This window comes from Schistocerca cancellata, chromosome 4 (genome assembly GCF_023864275.1).
Source record: "Schistocerca cancellata isolate TAMUIC-IGC-003103 chromosome 4, iqSchCanc2.1, whole genome shotgun sequence".
Classification (NCBI taxonomy): Eukaryota; Metazoa; Arthropoda; class Insecta; order Orthoptera; family Acrididae; genus Schistocerca; species Schistocerca cancellata.
Window position 1 is genome coordinate 172,546,935 of NC_064629.1, and position 20,965 is coordinate 172,567,899.

The window sequence follows — 20,965 nt, forward strand, 5'->3', positions numbered from 1 at the left end:
GTAGTGTAAACCCTCATGCTAGGTCAATGGCACTTGCACAGAAGACCATTAGCTGAGTATCTGCTATGCAGATACTTCACACCCATGAGTTTTACCTATACACCTGCAATTACACTAGGACCTCCATGATAATAATTTATAGGCACACATCTTACACAATGTGGCAATGTCACTGTCATTTGAGCGCAGATATTATTTCTGGATGCTATCAGGGATTGACAACAATAGTCATTATCACAAAAACCTTTCTGGTGTATGGATAGTTCCTATTGGGCACAGCAAAGACATTTTGAGCAACAATGGAATGTTTATTAGGTCACAAAGTGACAGCTTAACAGTTATTGGGTCATGAAATGACAGCGTACATATCAGGTACATACAAGGGACAAATACAGACAGACAGGTGCAGACATATGATAAGTACAGACTTGTGGAGGTGTACATATTGCTGGCTGGAGCTGATGCACAGCAATATAAATAGCATTTGCCTCCCAGGGGCGCTGGCTGTCGGCTGCAGGTGATTGAGGTGCTGGCCCATGGTACGCAACCTCTGATGGGGCCCTGGGGCACCCGAACAATGTGCTGCGTAAACTACAAGATGCGTGTTGTGGTAGTAGTGGCGGAGATGTAGTAACATACAGGTTATAACCAAAAGTATGGTTTAAAATCATTAGTGTTTGTATCATTGATTCCCATTTCCTTAATGCTCATCTAACAGGAGCACAATACTTGCAGATGAAACTAGCACCATTGGTGAAACGTGTGACATTGATGTGGTTTCAACATGACGAGACTTCACTACATCCAGAGTCGTATCTCTGCTATGTATCCTGCTAAATTGATACAACGAATAAGTACCCTCTGGTGCTCACAATAACCTACTCTCATGCCAGTAAATTTCTTGTGGGCATATATAAAACAGTGTAAGCAGATCACCACAGAGTGGCAATTTCTTTTATGGAAGATGTTTCTGTCACCACCACAGAGGTCATTACTTTGAGGAGGTGCTTCACTAAATGTTGTACAGTATCTTTTTTCTAGTCTTTGTGTGCACTACCTATTGGGGTTTGTTATTCACAATTGTGTGTTTTGTATTTTTCTAAAACTGAATTAAGTGTGTAAGAAATTATTTTTACAGTTTCCTGGCATTTCATTGCATTCACCTTGTTGACTTTGGTCTGTGAAGATGGACAAATATTTATGATATTCTGAATTGTATAGAACTAGATGGAATGGGGTAAATGAGCTATTGTGTATATAGATTCTCTCTGTAGTGAGTATGTGAAAACGGTGTATGTATTTTTATCTTTTGTAAATATTGCAACACCAACATAATCAATCTATATACACAGTGTATATACGGAACAGGTCTAAACAGACATGAGTGTTATTAGAAACTTATGTCTCATAATGGACATTTTTTATGTATCTCTGTTGGCCTTTACTTACTGTGAAAGTTTATTTTAATTTCATGTTGCCACACAGCATACACTTATGTCAATAGTAGGCAGAGCTGTTCACATCAGGTAGTACTGGTCAGTTATACACTTGCAGAATGAATGTGTACTTACTCTTTTACTCTGTATCTATTAGCCATGTCAGTTCCACAAGAGAGTGGATACACTGAGATGTCATGTTGAAATCTTCAGCGTCTTAAACATATGCCTGAGAAAAGTTCATGAATTAATGCCATGTATTACCTTTGTACCAATAAATTTTTTGAGATGAGACATGAAGAAATGGTACGCCATATGAAGTTAATAAATGAATTTTTGCAAAGCGTGTATGCTTGTATGTTTTGTGGTTACTAACAAAAGATACTGTTTTCACAAAAGAAACTCAATGCTACAAGTTAAATTTCTATTTGAAAATTTTAAGTATAGTTTTCCAAAGAACTTAACACCTTGACTCATTTTTGTAACATACATAGTCAGGACAAAAACACTGATTTTGTTTTGCAGCCATCAGAGAAGACCGAACCCGTGGCGGTCGCAGTACCTACCAGTGCTCATATACGCTACCACCTAGTTTGGTAGCTGCACCTGGTAGTGACATGCCCAGCTACAAGCTCATTGCACCCTCTGGTGACCCCCAGGTTAAACTGGAGGCTCCAGATGTGGGTGCAGTGGCAGGAGGAAGTGTTTCTAGCACAGGCACTGCTGGAAGTTCGGGGTCACGGCCATCTGAAAAGCCTGCTGTTCCTCAGCTGTTGCAGGTAAGTCAAGTCAAAGTATTTGGTGTGGGGTTTCCTTTTTGTTAGTTCTGACCAACCTAACAACAACCAAGGAAAAATCTCATTCATAGTATCTTCTGTTTCCTTGTGAAAATAAATATTACAAGAGCACATTCACATTACTTTAACTCGTGAAAATGCTTCATTATTAGTCAGTCACCAAATTCTATGAATAATCTGAGATTGCACATGTGAAGGGAGCAAAGAAATACAGTATTTACCTGAGTATAAGATGACTCCCTCCCCCCACCCCCATTTTTAAAGAGGCTCCTTGAGAAAAATTTATTTTTTAACATATTCTGACTAATCAAAATTACAAACTTTTATTTATGTAAGGTATCTGCCTAGAAAGTTACCATTACATCTATTCTAAACTTATACCATTTATTGCTTGTATACATTTTGATAATACAAGGAGAAATAAAATAAACAAAAAGAAATTGTTTACACTGATTTTTATCTTAACTGCTTCTTTCATCTGTGGTAGCACTATTTTTAATCATCATTGTCATCATCCTAAAAGGGAAACTATGAAAAGTATCTTTGTTGTCACAAATATTTGGTTGTTTCTTCCGAATATGATGCTGTGATGATTCTGTTTTTAAACACACAGCAGAATTTGGTTCTGTACTGACATGAGAATGTTACAATGTCATTTGCTACAAAAACATGTTGTCTACCCACTGCTCGCTCATTGGCTGTGTAGGACCAGCAGCTGACACATTCCTTTTCATTCACATCATACCTCACGATGAGCATTGACAACATTATTGCACAAAACACATAAATAAGCCACTGATCCCAGCCTAGACTTTTAGCATCTCCTGCAGAAATGTATGTTATTGTTGAGTGTTTGGCCAATTTTAAAGTCAGTTCAATTCCAAGTGCAAATGGATTCAGGCAAACTGCAATTTAAATATGGTAGAAGTTCATAAATAGGCAAAGTACAGAATATACATTCCCCAGCAAGACAAAATTTGCTGCCCCTCACCATTCACCTCCTCACACTCATTATAGTTCTCAGCTAAGCTCGTGTCACTGTTCCCCCTCCAAGCCTTCTGCAGTGCTGTGCTTGAGCAACAGTGAAACACGGATGGTTATATCTTCCAGGGTGCAGGTCAGATGTAACAACAGCAATTAATACATAAATAAAAGACTGGAATCACAATTAAATCCAATCCTCGAACTTTCACTTGTCCCACAATCTGGTGCTGTTTGTTGGTACTATCTCCACAACGGATATTTCCACTATAATTTGTTTTTGCAATACAATTCCAGTCAGTTTACTGTGATTTGTTTTGTTTGTTACACATTTAATTGTGGATTAATTTTCTTTCTCATTTGATCAGAATATCACTACCTTGTTCTAAAGCTGGTTAAACTCTGGTGATGTTTTCCCTGGTATTCTAATACATGAACAATCAGATTTTCATCTGCAATGCACTTTGTAAATCTTTAGTTCCTCATAACCAAATAAAATGCTGACTAGGGCTCAGAATCACGTAATGGTTTATGAAGGACAAGATTTTTGCCTTTACTTAAAAAGCAGCAGAGACGTGTGTATATGGTATCCATACATGTATGAAAACTTCTATTGAAAACCTATTCAGATACAACAGAAGTTTGTCAATTGATAGAATTTAATGCTGTTTGCCCCTGTGTTTCACAAAATTGTCAATTATTTAAGCAGAGCATTAGACTGTTGTTGTGCCTCGTTCATAGTTTCTCATGTATGCACCCATTGCACTAGATCCACGAGTCACATGTCATATGACTGATTGAACAAGATGAATACTGTATTGAGCTGTACTGGGGAAATCTCAAGTCTATTTGAATGAGCGTATTGTTTGCTAAACTTTACCCTTCAGAACTCTTCAAAGCAAATCCATACAAAACCTCAAAAGCCAAAGCTTCATCTGTAAATATAAGATGAAAACACTGTAAAACACAGAGCAATAAATTGTTGTTCATAGTTTCTCGCCTATCCCTTGCCCTTGTGAGTCAAATGTCACATGATAGTTTGAGCAAGCTTTATACTGTATCAAGCACTTTGATGTATCACGAAATCTTGAGCTTGTTCGAATGTGAGTAATGCTTGGCCAGTGCTACCCTTCTGAATACTTTGAAGTATGTCTGCTCATGACCTCAATTTAGCCAAATCTCCATGTATAAATACAAGATGACCCCTATGTTAACTTAGTAACCTGCAGAAAAATGTTGACATCAGCAAAAATAGTTTAATCTGAAAATATAATACAACCCTGTATTTATGAAATTGGTGGAATTGGGAAAAAATATCTCCTCTTATAATCAGGTAAATATGGTAATGTACAAAATGGTAGAAATTTTGTTCCTTCACTCAGAGGAGTTGCGCCTATACACTTGACTTATTGTATGCTTACTAGCTGTTCACATAGATAAGTGTGCCTCTTTCTTTGATATGCAACTTGTTGCACAATTAATTTTTGTGATACAGCCCATCAATTCTTGTGCACTTGTTGGATTCATTCTGTGCTCATAGTTGTTCCTAGTAAATTAATACTGCTCAATGTACTACAGTAATGTAATTTAAAGGGCTGTGAGTGATTCATTCAGATAATTAGGTGTGTAATTGGGAATTTTTTCAGTATATTTATGTAAACACAAGTTCAATCCCTTAGCTTTTATTTAAATATTGAAGATGGACCCTGAAATAGAGACACACCTACTTACATACTAATTAAGCATTCTATTGCAGTTCAGTTTTGTGTCTTGTGTTAATTGATTGAAAATTGCAGCTGCTTACAAGTCAGTTCAAATCAGGTGACTATAAAGTAAATGTTTACCATGTATTTTTACCTCTATAATTTCCTTTGGTTCACTGTTTGATTACATCCTCATTTTGGGACAGTGATATGCCTTTAAGGGAATTTTCTATAGTTAAGTTTATATTTTCAGATTAGATGATAATTTTGTTATGTCGAGTCCACATTTAAAGGATTTTTTTACTTTCTAGGAAATAATGGATGTGGAGCACTTGTGGCACTACAATGATCAGGAAATTCAAAAGCTGGCAGAACATAGTTCCAGTAGCAATAGCAGCAATGGAAGTTCCAGTACCTCTGCATCCAGTAATAATGGCCCAGACTTTCTTTCCAACTTGTGCAACATTGCAGATCACAGGCTTTATCGTCTTGTGAAGTGGTGTAAAAGCTTGCCTCTGTTTAAAAACATTTCTGTAAGTATGCCCCAGTATATGAACTACATACTTGTTGTACCTGACGGATATAAATCTATTTACGAGAGGTTTTGCATCTAATTTCCACATAATGTATCTCACTTCTGTGCCACATATTTTTAAAATTTCACATTATATTTTTGGTCCTTCAATGACATTTAGATTGTACATCACTAACAATAACAAAGCCAAAATACTTATACCACTGGTATGTTTGCAAAAGAGATGATTGCAATTTTATTAGCTCAGATTATTCCGATTCTGAAAAATATTGTGCACAACATAAGGTTTCCATTTTTTAGCTTTGTTCATGATAATGAAATTGTTGAGAGGAAACAATAATCTCACAAAACAAGCTCAGTAATAGCTCCACACACAAAAAGTATAAAGCAACATTAGTTCAATTGAACAGCGCTACCTCATACCCCATCTTCTTCCAATTGAAGTTCAACTGAGACTACTCCGTATGAAGTTACAAATTATTGTAAATTGCATTAATATAGTCTGACAAACTTGTAAGGGTGTTTCAGGGGAGATTTTGTGGAGAAGTAATTTTTAAGAAAAAAATTCTTTATGTTGTCCCATTTGAGAGTTAATTAGCACTGATATTAGTAAATCAGGCCATCACATGTGCAAATTCTAGTGGCCTGCCAGAGACACTGTTGCCAAACATGTTCTTTGTTTGGTTTCCTAAAATCAAACGAATGAGTGATACAAAAATTGTACGTGGGTGACAGTAAGGATCAAACCTAAGCCAGAGGCTGAGCAGTCTTGTGTGCCATCATCTAGGCTATGAGAACAACTGACATTAACAGTATCTGGTGGGTCACTTGAATTTGTGTGCGTAACAGCCTGATTGATTGACTGTAATGCAAATTAATTCAAAAATGGTGCAATGTATCAAATTTTTTCGTAACAATTATTAATCAGCACAACCTACCCTGCAACATCTGTAAAAGCTTTTCAGGCTGTTTCTGACCACCTACATCTACATCTACATGACTACTCTGCAATTCACATTTAAGTGCTTGGCAGAGAGTTCACCGAACCACAATCATACTATCTCTCTACCATTCCACTCCCGAACAGCGCGCGGGAAAAACGAACACCTAAACCTTTCTGTTCAAGCTCTGATTTCTCTTATTTTATTTTGATGATCATTCCTACCTATGTAGGCTGGGCTCAACAAAATATTTTCGCATTCGAAAGAGAAAGTTGGTGACTGAAATTTCGTAAATAGATCTCGCTGCGACGAAAAACGTCTTTGCTTTGATGACTTCCATCCCAATTCGTGTATCATATCTGCCACACTCTCTCCCCTATCCCTATTACGTGATAATACAAAACGAGCTGCCCGCATCTCGTGGTCGTGCGGTAGCGTTCTCGCTTCCCACGCCCGGGTTCCCGGGTTCGATTCCCGGCGGGGTCAGGGATTTTCTCTGCCTCGTGATGGCTGGGTGTTGTGTGCTGTCCTTAGGTTAGTTAGGTTTAAGTAGTTCTAAGTTCTAGGGGAACTTATGACTACAGCAGTTGAGTCCCATAGTGCTCAGAGCCATTTGAACAAAACGAGCTGCCCTTTTCTGCACCCTTTCGATGTCCTCCGTCAATCCCACCTGGTAAGGATCCCACACCGCGCAGCAATATTCTAACAGAGGACGAACGAGTGTAGTGTAAGCTGTCTCTTTAGTGGACTTGTTGCATCTTCTAAGTGTCCTGCCAATGAAACGCAACCTTTGGCTCGCCTTCCCCACAATATTATCTATGTGGTCTTTCTAACTAATTTTAACACCCAGGTACTTAGTTGAATTGACAGCCTTGAGAATTGTACTATTTATCGAGTAATCGAATTCAAATGGATTTCTTTTGGAACTCATGTGGATCACCTCACACTTTTCGTTATTTAGCGTCAGCTGCCACCTGCCACACCATACAGCAATCTTTTCTAAATCGCTTTGCAACTGATACTGGTCTTCAGATGACCTTACTAGACGGCAAATTACAACATCATCTGCAAACAACCTAAGAGAACTGCTCAGATTGTCACCCACGTCATTTATATAGATCAGGAACAGCAGAGGTCCCAGGACGCTTCCCTGATATCACTTCAGTTTTACTCGATGATTTGCCATCTATAACTACGAACTGCGACCTTCCTGACAGGAAATCACGAATCCAGTCGCACAACTGAGACGATACCCCATAGGCCTGCAGCTTGAGTAGAAGTCGCTTGTGAGGAACGGTGTCAAAAGCTTTCCGGAAATCTAGAAATACGGAATCAACTTGAGATCCCCTGTCGATAGCGGCCATTACTTCGTGCGAATAAAGAGCTAGCTGCATTGCACAAGAACGATGTTTTCTGTAACCATGCTGATTACGTATCAACAGACCGCTCCCTTCGAGGTGATTCATATTGTTTGAATACAGTATATGCTCCAAAACCCTACTGCAAACCGATGTCAATGATATAGGTCTGTAGTTAGATGGATTACTCCTACTACCCTTCTTAAACACTGGTGCGACCTGCGCAATTTTCGAATCTGTAGGTACAGATCTATCGGTGAACGAGCGGTTGTATATGATTGCTAAGTAGGGAGCTATTGTATCAGCTTAATCTGAAAGGAACCTAATCGGTATACAATCTGGATCTGAAGACTTGCCCGTATCAAGCGATTTGAGTTGCTTCGCAACCCCTAAGGTATCCACTTCTAAGAAACTCATGCTAGCAGCTATTCGTGTTTCAAATTCTGGAATATTCCATTCGTCTTCCCTGGTGAAGGAATTTCGGAAAACTGCGTTCAATAACTCCGCTTTAGCGGCACAGTCGTCGGTAACAGTACCATCGACACTGCGCAGCGAAGGTATTGACTGCGTCTTGCCGCTTGTGTACTTTACAAACGACCAGAATTTCTTCGGATTTTCTACCAAATTTCAAGACAATGTTCCATTATCAAACCTATTAAAGGCATCTCGCATTGAAGTCCGTGCCAAATTTCGGGCGTCTGTAAATTTTAGCCAATCTTTGGGATTTCGCGTTCTTCTGAACTTCGCATGCTTTTTCCGTTGCCTCTGCAACAGCGTTCGGACCTGTTTTGTGTACCATGGGGGATCAGTTCCATCTCTTACCAATTTATGAGGTATGAATCTCTCAATTGCTGTTGCTACTATATCTTTGAATTTGAGCCACATCTTGTCTACATTTGCATAGTCAGTTCGGAAGGAATGGAGATTGTCTCTTAGGAAGGCTTCTAGTGACACTTTATCCACTTTTTTAAATCAAATTATTTTGTGTTTGTTTCTGGTGGATTTGGAAGAAACGGTATTGAGCCTAGCTACAACGACCTTGTGATCACCAATCCCTGTATTAGTCATGATGCTCTCTATCAGCTCTGGATTGTTTGTGGCTAAGAGGTCAAGTGTGTTTTCGCAACCATTTAAAATTCACGTGGGTTCATGGACTAACTGCTCGAAATAATTTTCGGAGAAAGCATTTAGGACAATCTCGGAAGATATTTTCTGCCTACCACCGGTTTTGAACAAGTATTTTTGCCAACATATCGAGGGAAGGTTGAAGTCCCCACCAACTATAACCGCATGAATGGGGTATTTATTTGTTACAAGACTCAAATTTTCTCTGAACTGTTCAGCAACTATATCATCCGAGTCTGGGGATTGGTAGAAGGAGCCAATTATTAACTTAGTTTGGTTGTTAAGTATAACCTCCACCCATACCAATTCGCACGGAGTATCTACTTCGACTTCACTACAAGATAAACCACTACTGACAGACACAGACACTCCACCACCAATTCTGCCTAATCTATCTTTCCTGAACACTGTCTGAGACTTCGTAAAAATTTCTGCAGAACTTATTTCAGGCTTTAGCCAGCTTTCTGTACCTATAACGATTTCAGCTTCTGTGCTTTCTATTAGCGCTTGAAGCTCAGGGACTTTCCCATCACAACTACAACAATTTACAACTACAATTCCGACTGTTCCTTGATCCAAGCATGTCCTGTATTTGCCATGCACCTTTTGAGATTGCAGCCCACCCCGTACTTTCCCGAGGCCTTCTAACCTAAAAAACCGCCCAGTCCACGCCATACAACCTCCGCTACCCGTGTAGCCACCAGCTGAGTGTAGTGAACTCCTGACCTATTCAGCGGAACCTGAAACCCCACCACCCTATGGCGCAAGTCAAGGAATCTGCAGCCAACACGGTCGCAAAACCGTCTGAGCCTCTGATTCAGACCCTCCACCCGGCTCTGCACCAAAGGTCCGCAGTCGCTTCTGTCAACGATGCTGCAGATGGTGAACTCTGCCTTCATCTCGTAAGCAAGACCGGCAGCCTTCACCAAATCAGATAGCCGCTGGAATCCAGAGAGAATTTCCTCAGATCCAAAGCGACACACGTCATTAGTGCCGACATGTGGCACCACCTGCAGCTGGCTGAACCTGTGATCTTCATGGCATCCGGAAGGACCCTTTCCACATCAGGAATGACTCCACCCGGAATGCACACGGAGTGCACACTGGATTTCTTCCCCTCCTTAGCCGCCATATCCCTAAGGGGCCCCATTACGCGCCTAACATTGTAGCTCCCTCCCTGTATGAATACATCTTAATAATGGTCATCCTACTGTGATAACAATTTACTTATGGACAAAGCATGTGGCTTTCCTTTACACATGTTATCCTACAAGTCAGTTCATTACAATTAAGAAACTGAATAAAATACACGTAAAATAACTGATAAAACTTTAGACAGTAGTAGCATGCATGCTGTGTGACAGTTGTAGAGCAACAGTATTGTATATGACATAATGTAATTGTCCATCATACAAAAGTAGAAAATATTAACAGCAGGTTAAATAATACAGAGATAATGAAATGGAGGGCCTAAGAATGTATGGAAGGGAAGAATACAGACAATACAATAAAAATGCAGGTAAAAGGATAATGAAGTGGAATGTAGCATAGCAATAAGAAATGAAGCAAATGGGAATGGAGAATCTGATGCAAACAGAAGTAAAAATGTGGAAACAGGACGAGGTAACTATAAATAAAAATAAATGTTATAAGAATAAGAGAAAGAAAGAGTGGGGGGAGTGGGTGACAAGGTTGATGCTAAATGTTAGTTGACTGGAATGCATATTATATGTGAACTGACTGACTTAATTTCCAAAATAGCACAGCATACAAAGTGATACTGTACTTCAGGGGCTCAGATTGCTTGTGTACTGGAGACCACTGGATGCCACATAACCACCATTAGCTCTTGATTCATTGTAAAATATTATGCAAACCACATGGACAGTATTCCTGTTCTTATGAGTGAAGCTTGAAATGATGCAGAAGAGCCCTTCACTAATGCAAATTTATCAGCAATTTCTCTGGTAGAAAATAGTTGTGTGTGACAGGAAAAGAACAGAGGTCACTCCTGTGTATAAAAAGGGTAAAACAATAAATTCACAGAGTTACAGTCCAAGACCATTAACACCTGTCTGTTTTAGGGTCCTTGAGCATATTCTAAGCTTGAACAGAGTGATATTCCTGGAGGAAGAAATTTGCAGGTGAAATACATCTTTTGTTATTCACACATGATACCTTGCAAACAGTATTTGCTGGTGAGTAGGTATATTTCATTATTGTAGTTTCCCAAATAGCATTTGCCATTGTATCATATTGTCAACTGAAAACCAAGATGACATCATACGGAATATATTTACAAATATATGAATGGCTTGCAGAATGTTTGGCTAATAGAGAACAGAGTGCATTATAGTGGACTGAGAACATTAAACATAAACAAAAGTAGCATCTGGTGTGGCCTAAGGAAGAGTAATAAAGTCATTAATGTTCTCAGTATTCATAAATATTCATCAGATGTGGTTGGTAGCACTGTTTGATTGTTTGTTGACAGTTCCGTTACCTGCACGATAGCAGGATAGGATCATGAATCCGTGCTGTTTTCTTCCTCCAGGAATATTATTGTCTTTGAGCTTAGAATATATACTAGGATTCTATGATATGCAGAAATTAATGAACTTGGACTGTAATTCTGTGAATTTATTGTTTTACTCTTTTTATAAACAGGAGTGACCCATGCTCTTTTCCTGTCACACACAACTATTTCCTACCTGAGAAATTGCTGATATATTTGAGTTAGGTTGGAACTCTTCTGCATAATTTTGAGGTTCAGTCATAAGAATGCAAATACTATCCATGCTGTTTGTATGAAATTTTACAATGACCTAAGATCTTAGGATGATTATGTGGCATCTAGTGGTTTCCAGCATTCAAACACAACTAGATGATTGCAAGGAAATACAGAACAACTTAGCGAGAATTTCCACCTCGTGTACTGATGAATGTCAACACCCAGTAAATGTGAATAATGGATGATAATGCTCTTAATAAAGAGTATCTGTCTACAGTATTAATGATAAACTACAGGAGCTCCTCACATTGTTTAGAGATTTAGTCTAATACCACAGACTTACATGAAATGGGAAAAACATGTAAAAAAAGTTGTAAGGAAGTGGATGGAAGACTTAGATTTCTTGGAATGAGTCTTGAAAACAGCAGCACATTTATAAGGATACAGCATACAAGAGTACTAATATGAACAGTTCTAGAGTACTGTTCCAGTATTTTGATGTTTTTATCAGGAAATCATGATAGCAGACATTGAACAAATACATATGTGTGCTGTTAGGACTGTACCATGTAGGTAGAGCCCACATAAAGCTTTAACATAAACGCTTGAGGCAGTGGAATGGGAATCTTTGTAAGAGAGACCACTTTGTGCTATTATAGCTCTGTTGAATGAATTTAGAGAATATGTGTTTGTGGAAGACAATGATTTTGCTGTTGTAATCATTTACATGCATAGAGATCATGAATAACATAAGAGCAGACTAATTCATACAAATACTAACAATTTTCTGTCCTACCCCATTCATTTCTTCATAATTTTTTTAAAACAGCATGCATTGTCTTTACAATTCACTCCTATTTCAGTAAAACTATACCACTTTTTGTTTAAAGTAGAATGGGAGGATCTAAAATGTTTTCTTGAAAGTTGTTGATACTATGACACTTTAACATTTGTACCTATTTTTCTCTTTGCAGATTGATGATCAGATAGCTTTGTTGATCAATGCATGGTGTGAGCTGTTGCTGTTTTCTTGTTGTTTCCGTTCTGTATCAACACCTGGTAAAATCCGTGTCAGCCTAGGCAAATCATTATCCTTGGGACAAGCTCGTGAATTAGGGCTTGGAGCATGCATTGAACGTATGCTAAACTTCACAGATCATCTAAGACGATTGCGGGTTGATCAATACGAATATGTTGCAATGAAAGTCATCCTTCTGCTCACATCAGGTATAGTAATTTCTGATTTGCTCTTTATTATATTATTATTTGTTTAGACTTAAGAAAATTTAGTTTTGTTAATAGCTAGTGGAAAAATTCTTGTTAACTTCTTGATAGTTTAAACTGTTTAGTATTGACAGATTGAAAAAATTATGAACAGGAAGTTGTAGTCATTCTTATTCCATACAGTTTGCTGTTAAAGAAAATGAACATGAAAAAGCAACAGTGCTATAGAGAGGTAATTGAAGGAAGTTTCAAATTGACTGTTACTGATCCAGTTCAGTTACCCAACAGCATGCATAAAGTAACTGCTTTGCTAAGTATTAATAGTTGAAGTCACAGCAAAACAAAACTGTTCCAATGGTGGACAGGAACTTAAAAGAAAATCATTTAAATGATTTAATTTTTTGGTTCTTGCAACATTAGTTGTGATTCAAATACAAAGAAACTCATTATTTTTTTCTGTAGATGCAAGTGACTTGCGAGAGTCTGAAAAGGTTCGTGACTCCCAGGAGAAGGCTCTGCAAGCACTTCAGCATTATACTCTTGCTCACTACCCTGAAATACCATCCAAGTTTGGAGAGCTGTTGCTGCGAATTCCGGAATTACAAAGAACGTGCCAGGTAAGAGAGAAACTGAATGACATTTGTGTATTTGCATTATTGTTAATAGGTTTTTTTCACATTCAGGTACTAACTGAATTTCTTGTCCACCAGGTTGGGAAGGAAATGTTATCTGTTAAAAATAGAGAAGGGGAGGAAGGTCCAAGCTTCAATTTGCTCATGGAACTACTGCGAGGGGACCACTGATAGTGTTAAAAGTAAGTAATGTAACACTGCACAATTTCTGTAACTGAAAGGAAGTGGTTCTGTATCTGGTGTCTTTTCTTGTTGAAATGCTTTTTAGCTTGTTTTATTTATTGCCTTGCATAACAATCTTGAATTTACTAACAAAATTTGTTCTAAAATTATAATGAGATGTAACCTACATTTTTGGGGAGCGGGGTAGACAATACTTTTTTTTTGGGGGGGGGGGGGCGCTAGATTGGCAGGTATGGAATATTTTAGAAGACAAATGGTGACTTTCAGTAGCCATAAAGAAGTTTGAGTTCCGACCCTGTTAAAACTTGGATAACATAACTTTTACAGCATTTTCTTGAAATAAAAACGCCTGACTACACTATATTTTTTTCTGAGAACTAAGGAATGGAAAGGGGAGGGGGGGGGCACTGCCCCTTTTCCCCCTGGTATGTGTGCCATTGGGCAAGGTCACACAGATTGTAAATTGAGAGGAATCAGCCTGTTTTGAGAATAAGGGGAGGCATAGAAAAAGATCAACAATTTTAGTGTATTAATATCTTATCCAAAAAATTTTTGGTTGTAATTAGGATTAAAATACATTAGCATATTTGGTGATCGATCAGACTGAGCTGCGTTGGTAATGACTTTACATTTTATTTAAGTGATGATTGTGCACCAAGAACAGGCAAAATACAAAACTCATCTTCAGTTAGTGCAAGTTTGGTGAAGTGAGGATTTCTGTAAAAAAAGTGGTTTTCTCCATTATGTTTGATAGCATTTGTGTGACAGTGATCTTCATTACCAATCAGCTTGATTAGCATGTGTGTTACAGAAATGCTCTGTGATCTTTGATGGAAACCCTTTGAGGAAAGAAGACAGAGACTGCAGAAAAGTTTTGCTGCTTCCACTTTTTTTTGTGTTGTATAGGGATCATAAGGACAAAATATGGGAAAATCAGGGCTCATACAGAGGTATACAAGCAGTAATTTTCTTTCACTCCATTTTTGACATAAAGAAAATGACTAGCAGTGACTAGAAGTATCCTCTACCATGCACTGTAAAGTGGCTCTCAGAGTATGTAAATGTAGATGAATATGTTTTTAGCTGTTCATTTACACAATTTGAATTTTTAACAACAAAAATACTCTGCATACTTTTAGTGACAATGTTTTCCAAAATATGGGAAAGAAAGTGGCAAATTACAATTGTGGTGGTGGTGGTGATGGGGTTGGTGGCGTGAGTGAGGAGCATCTGTGGAGAGGCCAGACAAACATGTAGTTCCTGAAGAGGAGCATCAGACTTCGGTTTCATGAGCAACAGTTTAGATGACTGACTCATCTGGCCTTGTAACAGTAACCAACATGGGCTTGCAGTGTTGGTACTAGGAATCACTGAATGCAAGGAAGATTTGTTTGGATTTGATTTGTTTGGGGAGACAATACTGAAGTTTCTTAGCCCTGTGTTGCTCACATCAGAACTGAGTTAATTGTGAAAGTTTTCTCCTTGTTGTTTTAGTAAAGCTTAAAGTGTAGTAGGAGACCCTTTACTAGTTATTTATTAGACCCAATTTCTTTTGGAATCAATGACCTGAATATTCCATGTCTTTTAGCCTCCAGTGCTTCACATTGAAGAATTAAATGTGGTGCAGTTTCATTCCCCTTGGCACAAAGTCTACACTTATTGGTTGCTTCTTTCTCTATACCAATCACGTGCACGTATTTCTTAAAGTACCCATGGCCAGTTATTAGTCGTACCATGAGCTCAGTATGTCTCCTGCTGGAAACCAGGGTAGCAGAAGTTCATCTTAAAAATGCTTTTGGCATCATTAGCTTGTCATTTTGTTATTTTTCGATCTTAGTCCAATATTCTGCATGCTGCTTATTGATCCAGAGAAGAAGTTTTGATTTTACATCACCTTATTGATAGTTAGGACAGGTTTGAGTCCAACAAGTGGAGTCATCAGACCAGTCCTTGCCAGCCTATTGGCTTGTTTCATTGCAACTGATTCCCGAGTGATCAGTAGCCCAGGCTCATAGCAGATTTACCTTTTCCCTAGGCTTTCAGGGCGTTCTACAACAATCTTTTATCTCACTGCAGGGGCTGATATGAGACTTTAGAGCTGCTTGGTTGTCAGAATGATTGTACATGCCATGACCCTTGTAGCACCTATGCATATTCTCCTCTGTGCACACTCTGATAGCAAATATTTACACCTGGAATACAGTGGCTAGCTTCCTTAGAGAGACTGCTCTCTCTTTCCCAGGCTGTACCCCATTTTTTTTTTTTTTTTTTTTTTAGTCAGCCCACGTTTCCTTGATCATTCCTATATTTACCACATTTATTATATTAGTGTAGGGTACTGGATATCCTAAATATTTACAGTTATTCATAGTTTCTAATCTGTATACCCCCATAGTTTCCTTCACTGTAATCCATGGTCTCCATTGCAGCAGTGAGTGTGCTGCTGATTATGCCTATTATGGCTTAGCAGGCCAGTCTTTCCACTTTCTCAAGCTCCTTAGCAGCCACCTTTGGTTCTACTTTATTCCACCGTACTATAACTGCAAAAGTTATCATAGCCCTTATTAGAGATACTGTGTTACCGAGCGAGGTGGCGCAGTGGTTAGCACACTGGACTCGCATTCGGGAGGACGACGGTTCAATCCCACGTCCGGCCATCCTGATTTAGGTTTTCCGTGATTTCCCTAAATCGCTCCAGGCAAATGCCGGGATGGTTCCTTTAAAAGGGCACGGCCGACTTCCTTCCCCATCCTTCCCTAATCCGATGAGACCGATGACCTCGCTGTTTGGTCTCTTCCCCCAAAACAACCAACCAACCAACAGATACTGTGTATATCTAGTACATACTCTTGGGGCTTAGACCTCAGTTTTTAACATAGGCCCTTCCAGTTCACATAAGAGCACCTTTAGCCTTGGAACATATATTATTCTTCATGTGATGGGTCCATATAGTTTCACATCCAGGATTACCTATACTTCACTAACCTCTGCATGTAGAATTTTTCCAGAGAGATTAAGATTCTTATGAATGTCATGCATATGCTTCCTCATGAATGTTACTGAAACAGTTTTCCTGAGACTGATCCATAGATTCTGTTTCCTGCACCAGTTTTGCACTGTGTTCAGTGCCATTGTTCTATAGTACTTGCAAATTTGCCAACTATTACTATGAATAAATCGTCTGCATATCTGTGGCAAAATTAGCCTCTTGTATTTAACTCTTTAATGAGTTCATTGACCACTGGGTTCCAAAGTACTAGAGACGTAACACCTCATTGTGGACACCCTCTAATGGAGTTGTTCACCATTTTCTCATTCATCATGGTAGCTTATACCCTTCGTCTGCTCAGTATGGTCTTACTCCACCCGCTTAAAGTGGTTTTAATACCGACTCTTTTGTGGCTATAATCATGGATTCAAAGTTAGTGTTGCTGAAAGACCCCCCTCGGTATCCAGTAAGATGCAAGAAGGAATTTTCTGAAAGTGTAGCGCTTTTTCCATCTTCCCAAGAAATTGGTGAAGTACTGTTTCACATAATTTGGCTGGCTGATATGCCTCCCAATATTTTACCCATTGTCCTATATTTCTTGCAAAGTTCAACAGTATTCTTACCTGCTTCCTTTGCAATTCCAGATTATTGTTTGACAAAGATCAGTTGGTGTTGTGCACTTCTTTGTGATTGGGCAGTTTACTAAGTATGATTTCCTTAAGATCTACTCAATTTGATATCAAAGTTTTGACTTCAAATTAGTGTCTTCCTACGATTCCTAAAGGCTGTGGTCTGTTTATTATCCAAATTGCATGTGGTCAGATAAGGATGGCCACATGCCATTGTTTGATGTAACTGGACATGAAAATGGGCCATAAAGTTATGTCAGTTACTTCTTTCCTTTGTCTATTCTTGAAGTTAAATTCCCTACCCCTATTCAAGCTCTCTAAACTGCTCACCAATAGGTAATCAAGTAAGTACTTACTTCTGCTGTTGGTGTCAGTGCTTCCCCACACCTGGTTGTTAGTGTTGGCATCACAACCAACCAGCAGTTGCTCATCCAGCTGTGAGCAGCTGTCTACCACTCTCATCACTTCCTGGGAAGCAGCAGCATTGTCCTTGCAAGGAAGGCAAGCTGAGGCCAATACAAATTTCCTCATGCTCCCTTTTTTTACACTGTTTCATCCTGATGGGTCACTAAGTCACTGGAGCAGAAGTCCATCATTGGCATGAATGAAGTTCTATTCTCAACACAAATGCGTGTTCTGTGGTTTAGATTTCTAGCACAAGTCGACTTACCTCCAGTTCCTCTGAGGCCTGATATACCCCCTTTATGTAGATGTGGTTCCCGAATGAAGGCCACGTCCACTTCCTATCTTCCCAGAAGACAACTCGCAGAGGCAGTTCCCCCCTTACTGTGTTACAGCTTTATCTGCAACACCTCCAGCCACTAACATACTGCCATGGACACTTCCAGTATCGTTAATTACCCAGATGGTAACCTACAAGAACCGTAAGTACAGTTTCAGGTCCTGTTCTTGCATTGCCCTCAGGGATGCCTCACAGACTTCCTACTCCAGTCCTCTGTTGAGATCTTCTGGTTTTGCAGACATATTTTCCTGAACAGAGTCATTGTAGGAACACCCTTAAGAAGTTTTGGTACACAAATTGATAAATTTGCAGTCCTGAATAGTTCAGCCGCTTTCTTGACCAGCACCTTCACCTCTTACCATGAGATATCTGGGGACCATTTCCATGGGGCTATCCATTGTTCCCATGCTCTCACAGACAAAGATAAGAGTACCCTTGTCCAGATATACCTTCCTGAATTTGGGGCATAGGTTTGTCTCCCCACCCCCACCCAATCTTCTCAAACAGTCATCTGAACTAGTTCCTCTGGATGGGAGGTGATTTTGACGAATATTTCAAAGCAAAATTTTAAACTTTAAGACATATTCATGGGCAGATGTGGACTCTGACCGTAATTTATTGGCTATACATTGCAGATAAAATACTGAAAACACTGCAAAATGGTAGAAAATTAAATAGAAGGGATCTGAATAAGCTGAAGAACCAGATGTTGTTGAGAGTTTTAGAGGGAGCATTAAGCAACGACTGGCCAAAACAGTCAGAAAGAATACAACAGAAAATGAATGGGTAGCACTGCAAGATGAAATAGTCAAGGCAACAGAAGATGAAATAGGTAAACAGGCAAGGGCAAGTAAAAACCCTGGGATGGTACAGGAGATATTGAATTTAATTGACAAAATGAGGAAATATAAAAAAACATGTCCGCTCCCGATAGCTGAGTGATCAGCACGACAGAATGTCAATCCTAAGGGCCCAGGTTCAGTTCCCAGCTGGGTCAGAGATTTTCTCTACACAGGGACTGGGTGTTGTGTTGTCCTAATCATCATCATTTCACCCCATCGATGTGCAGGTAGCCGAAGTGGCATCAAAGCGAAAGACCTGGTGACCGGTCTACCCGACGGGAGGCCCTAGCCAGTCAACATTAATATAAAAAAATACAATGAATGAAGCAGGCAAAATGGAATAAAGATGTCTAAAAAATGAGGTTGACACAAAATGCAAAATGGATCAGCAGAATGGCTTGATTACTGATGAAAGGCTGTGGAAGGGGAAGATAGATGTTAGCAATAGGAAAATTAAAGAGACCTTAGGATATCAAGAACTCTTGGCAAGCTAGTACAAAGCAAAGAAGGGATGTTGAAAGGTATAAGGTATATGTAGAAGTGCTGCATAAGTGACATGAAAATGAGGGTAATACTACAGGAAGGGAAGAGGAACTAAATGAAGGTGACATGTGAGATATGACACTATGAAAATAAAATTTGATATGGCACTTAAATCCCCTGGAGTAATGCATTCCCTTCAATTTATTGAAATCATTGAGAGAACCAGCCATGACAAAACTATTCCACATAGTGTGCAAGATACGAGATTGGTGAAATAACCTCAAATGTACAGAGACTGTAATAATCTCTATTCCAAAGAACACATGTGGTGAAAGGTACGAATACTACAGAATCATCCGTCTAGTAAGTCCTGGTTGCAAAATACTGACACAAATTATTTATAGAAGAATGGAAAACTGGTACATGCTGATCTCGGGGAAGATCAGTTTGAGTTCTGTAGAAATGTAGGGACATGTGAAGCAATGCTGATACTAAGACTTATCTTAGAAGATAGATGAAAAGGAAGGAAAACGTACATTTGTAGATTTGGAGAACACTTTTGACAATGTTGACTAGACTACACTCTCTGAAATTCTGAAATTAGCAGGGCAAATTCATGGTAGTAAAAGGATATGTACACCTTGTACAAAAAGTACATTGCAGTTATTTGAGTCAAAGGACATGAAAGGCAAGCCATAGTCGAGAAATGTGTGAAACAGGGCTGTAACCTATCACCAATACTGTTTAATTTGTACACTGAGTAAGCAGTAAAGGAAACCAAAGGAATTAAATTTCAGGGAGGATAAATAAATTTGGGTGGTTTGTCAGTGACATTGTAATTCTGTCAGAGACAGTAAAGGACTTGAGAGAGCAGTTGAATGGAATGGATAGTGTCTCGAAAAGAGATTATAACATGAACATCAAGAAAAGTAAAGCACAAGTAATGTAATATAGTAGAATTAAATCAGGTGGAACTGAAGAAGTTAGATTAAAAAATGATACATTGAAAGTAGTAGAGGTGTTACGCTATTTGGGCAGTGAACTAACTGATCATAAAGTAGAGAGAATACAAAATGACTGAACATAGCAAGAAAAACATTTCTGAAAAAGAGTAATTTGTTAACATCCAATATAAATTTAAGCACTAAGAGTGTCTTTGCTGAAGGTATGTGTCTGGTGTGCAGCCTCATACACAAGTGTAACATGGACATTAAGCAGCTGAAACAAGAAGAGAACAGAAGCTTTCAAAATGTGGGGCTACTGAAGGATGCTGAAGGTTAGATGGGTAGATCGAATAATTAATGAGGATGTACTGAGTTGAAATGAGGGAAAAGAGAAATTTGTGGCATGTCTTGACTAAAAGAAGGGATTGATTGATAAAATGCATCAAGAGTCATCAAGGAATTTTCAGTTTTGTAATGAAAGGAACTGTTGTGGGAGGGGAGGGGAGGTGGAGGGAGGGAGGGTGATGGTCATGGTGATGGTAAGAATTTTCAAGAAGACCAAGGCTTGTATACAGTAAGCAGGTTTGAGACTTACAGAGGGTAACATTATTCTACAAGTCCGTGGACCACAACACTACCTTTATTCATCTCATTATTTATATTCCATGCAGGACCCCCATTAAATGGTTC

General features: G+C 38.9%; 1 protein-coding gene across 3 annotated transcripts in view; it reads left to right on the forward strand.

Moving 5' to 3' along the window:
* LOC126183184 (nuclear hormone receptor FTZ-F1 beta) overlaps nt 1-20,965 on the forward strand; it is a 413,728-nt gene that overhangs the window by 386,204 nt on the left and 6,559 nt on the right. For all 3 annotated transcript variants that reach the window (XM_049924916.1, XM_049924917.1, XM_049924918.1), the window contains 5 exons: nt 1,962-2,215; nt 5,229-5,450; nt 12,582-12,834; nt 13,294-13,448; nt 13,542-13,645. In XM_049924916.1, coding sequence (XP_049780873.1) covers nt 1,962-2,215; nt 5,229-5,450; nt 12,582-12,834; nt 13,294-13,448; nt 13,542-13,634 — 977 coding nt within the window. In that variant the 3' untranslated portion in view covers nt 13,635-13,645. The remainder of the gene's footprint in view (nt 1-1,961; nt 2,216-5,228; nt 5,451-12,581; nt 12,835-13,293; nt 13,449-13,541; nt 13,646-20,965) is intronic.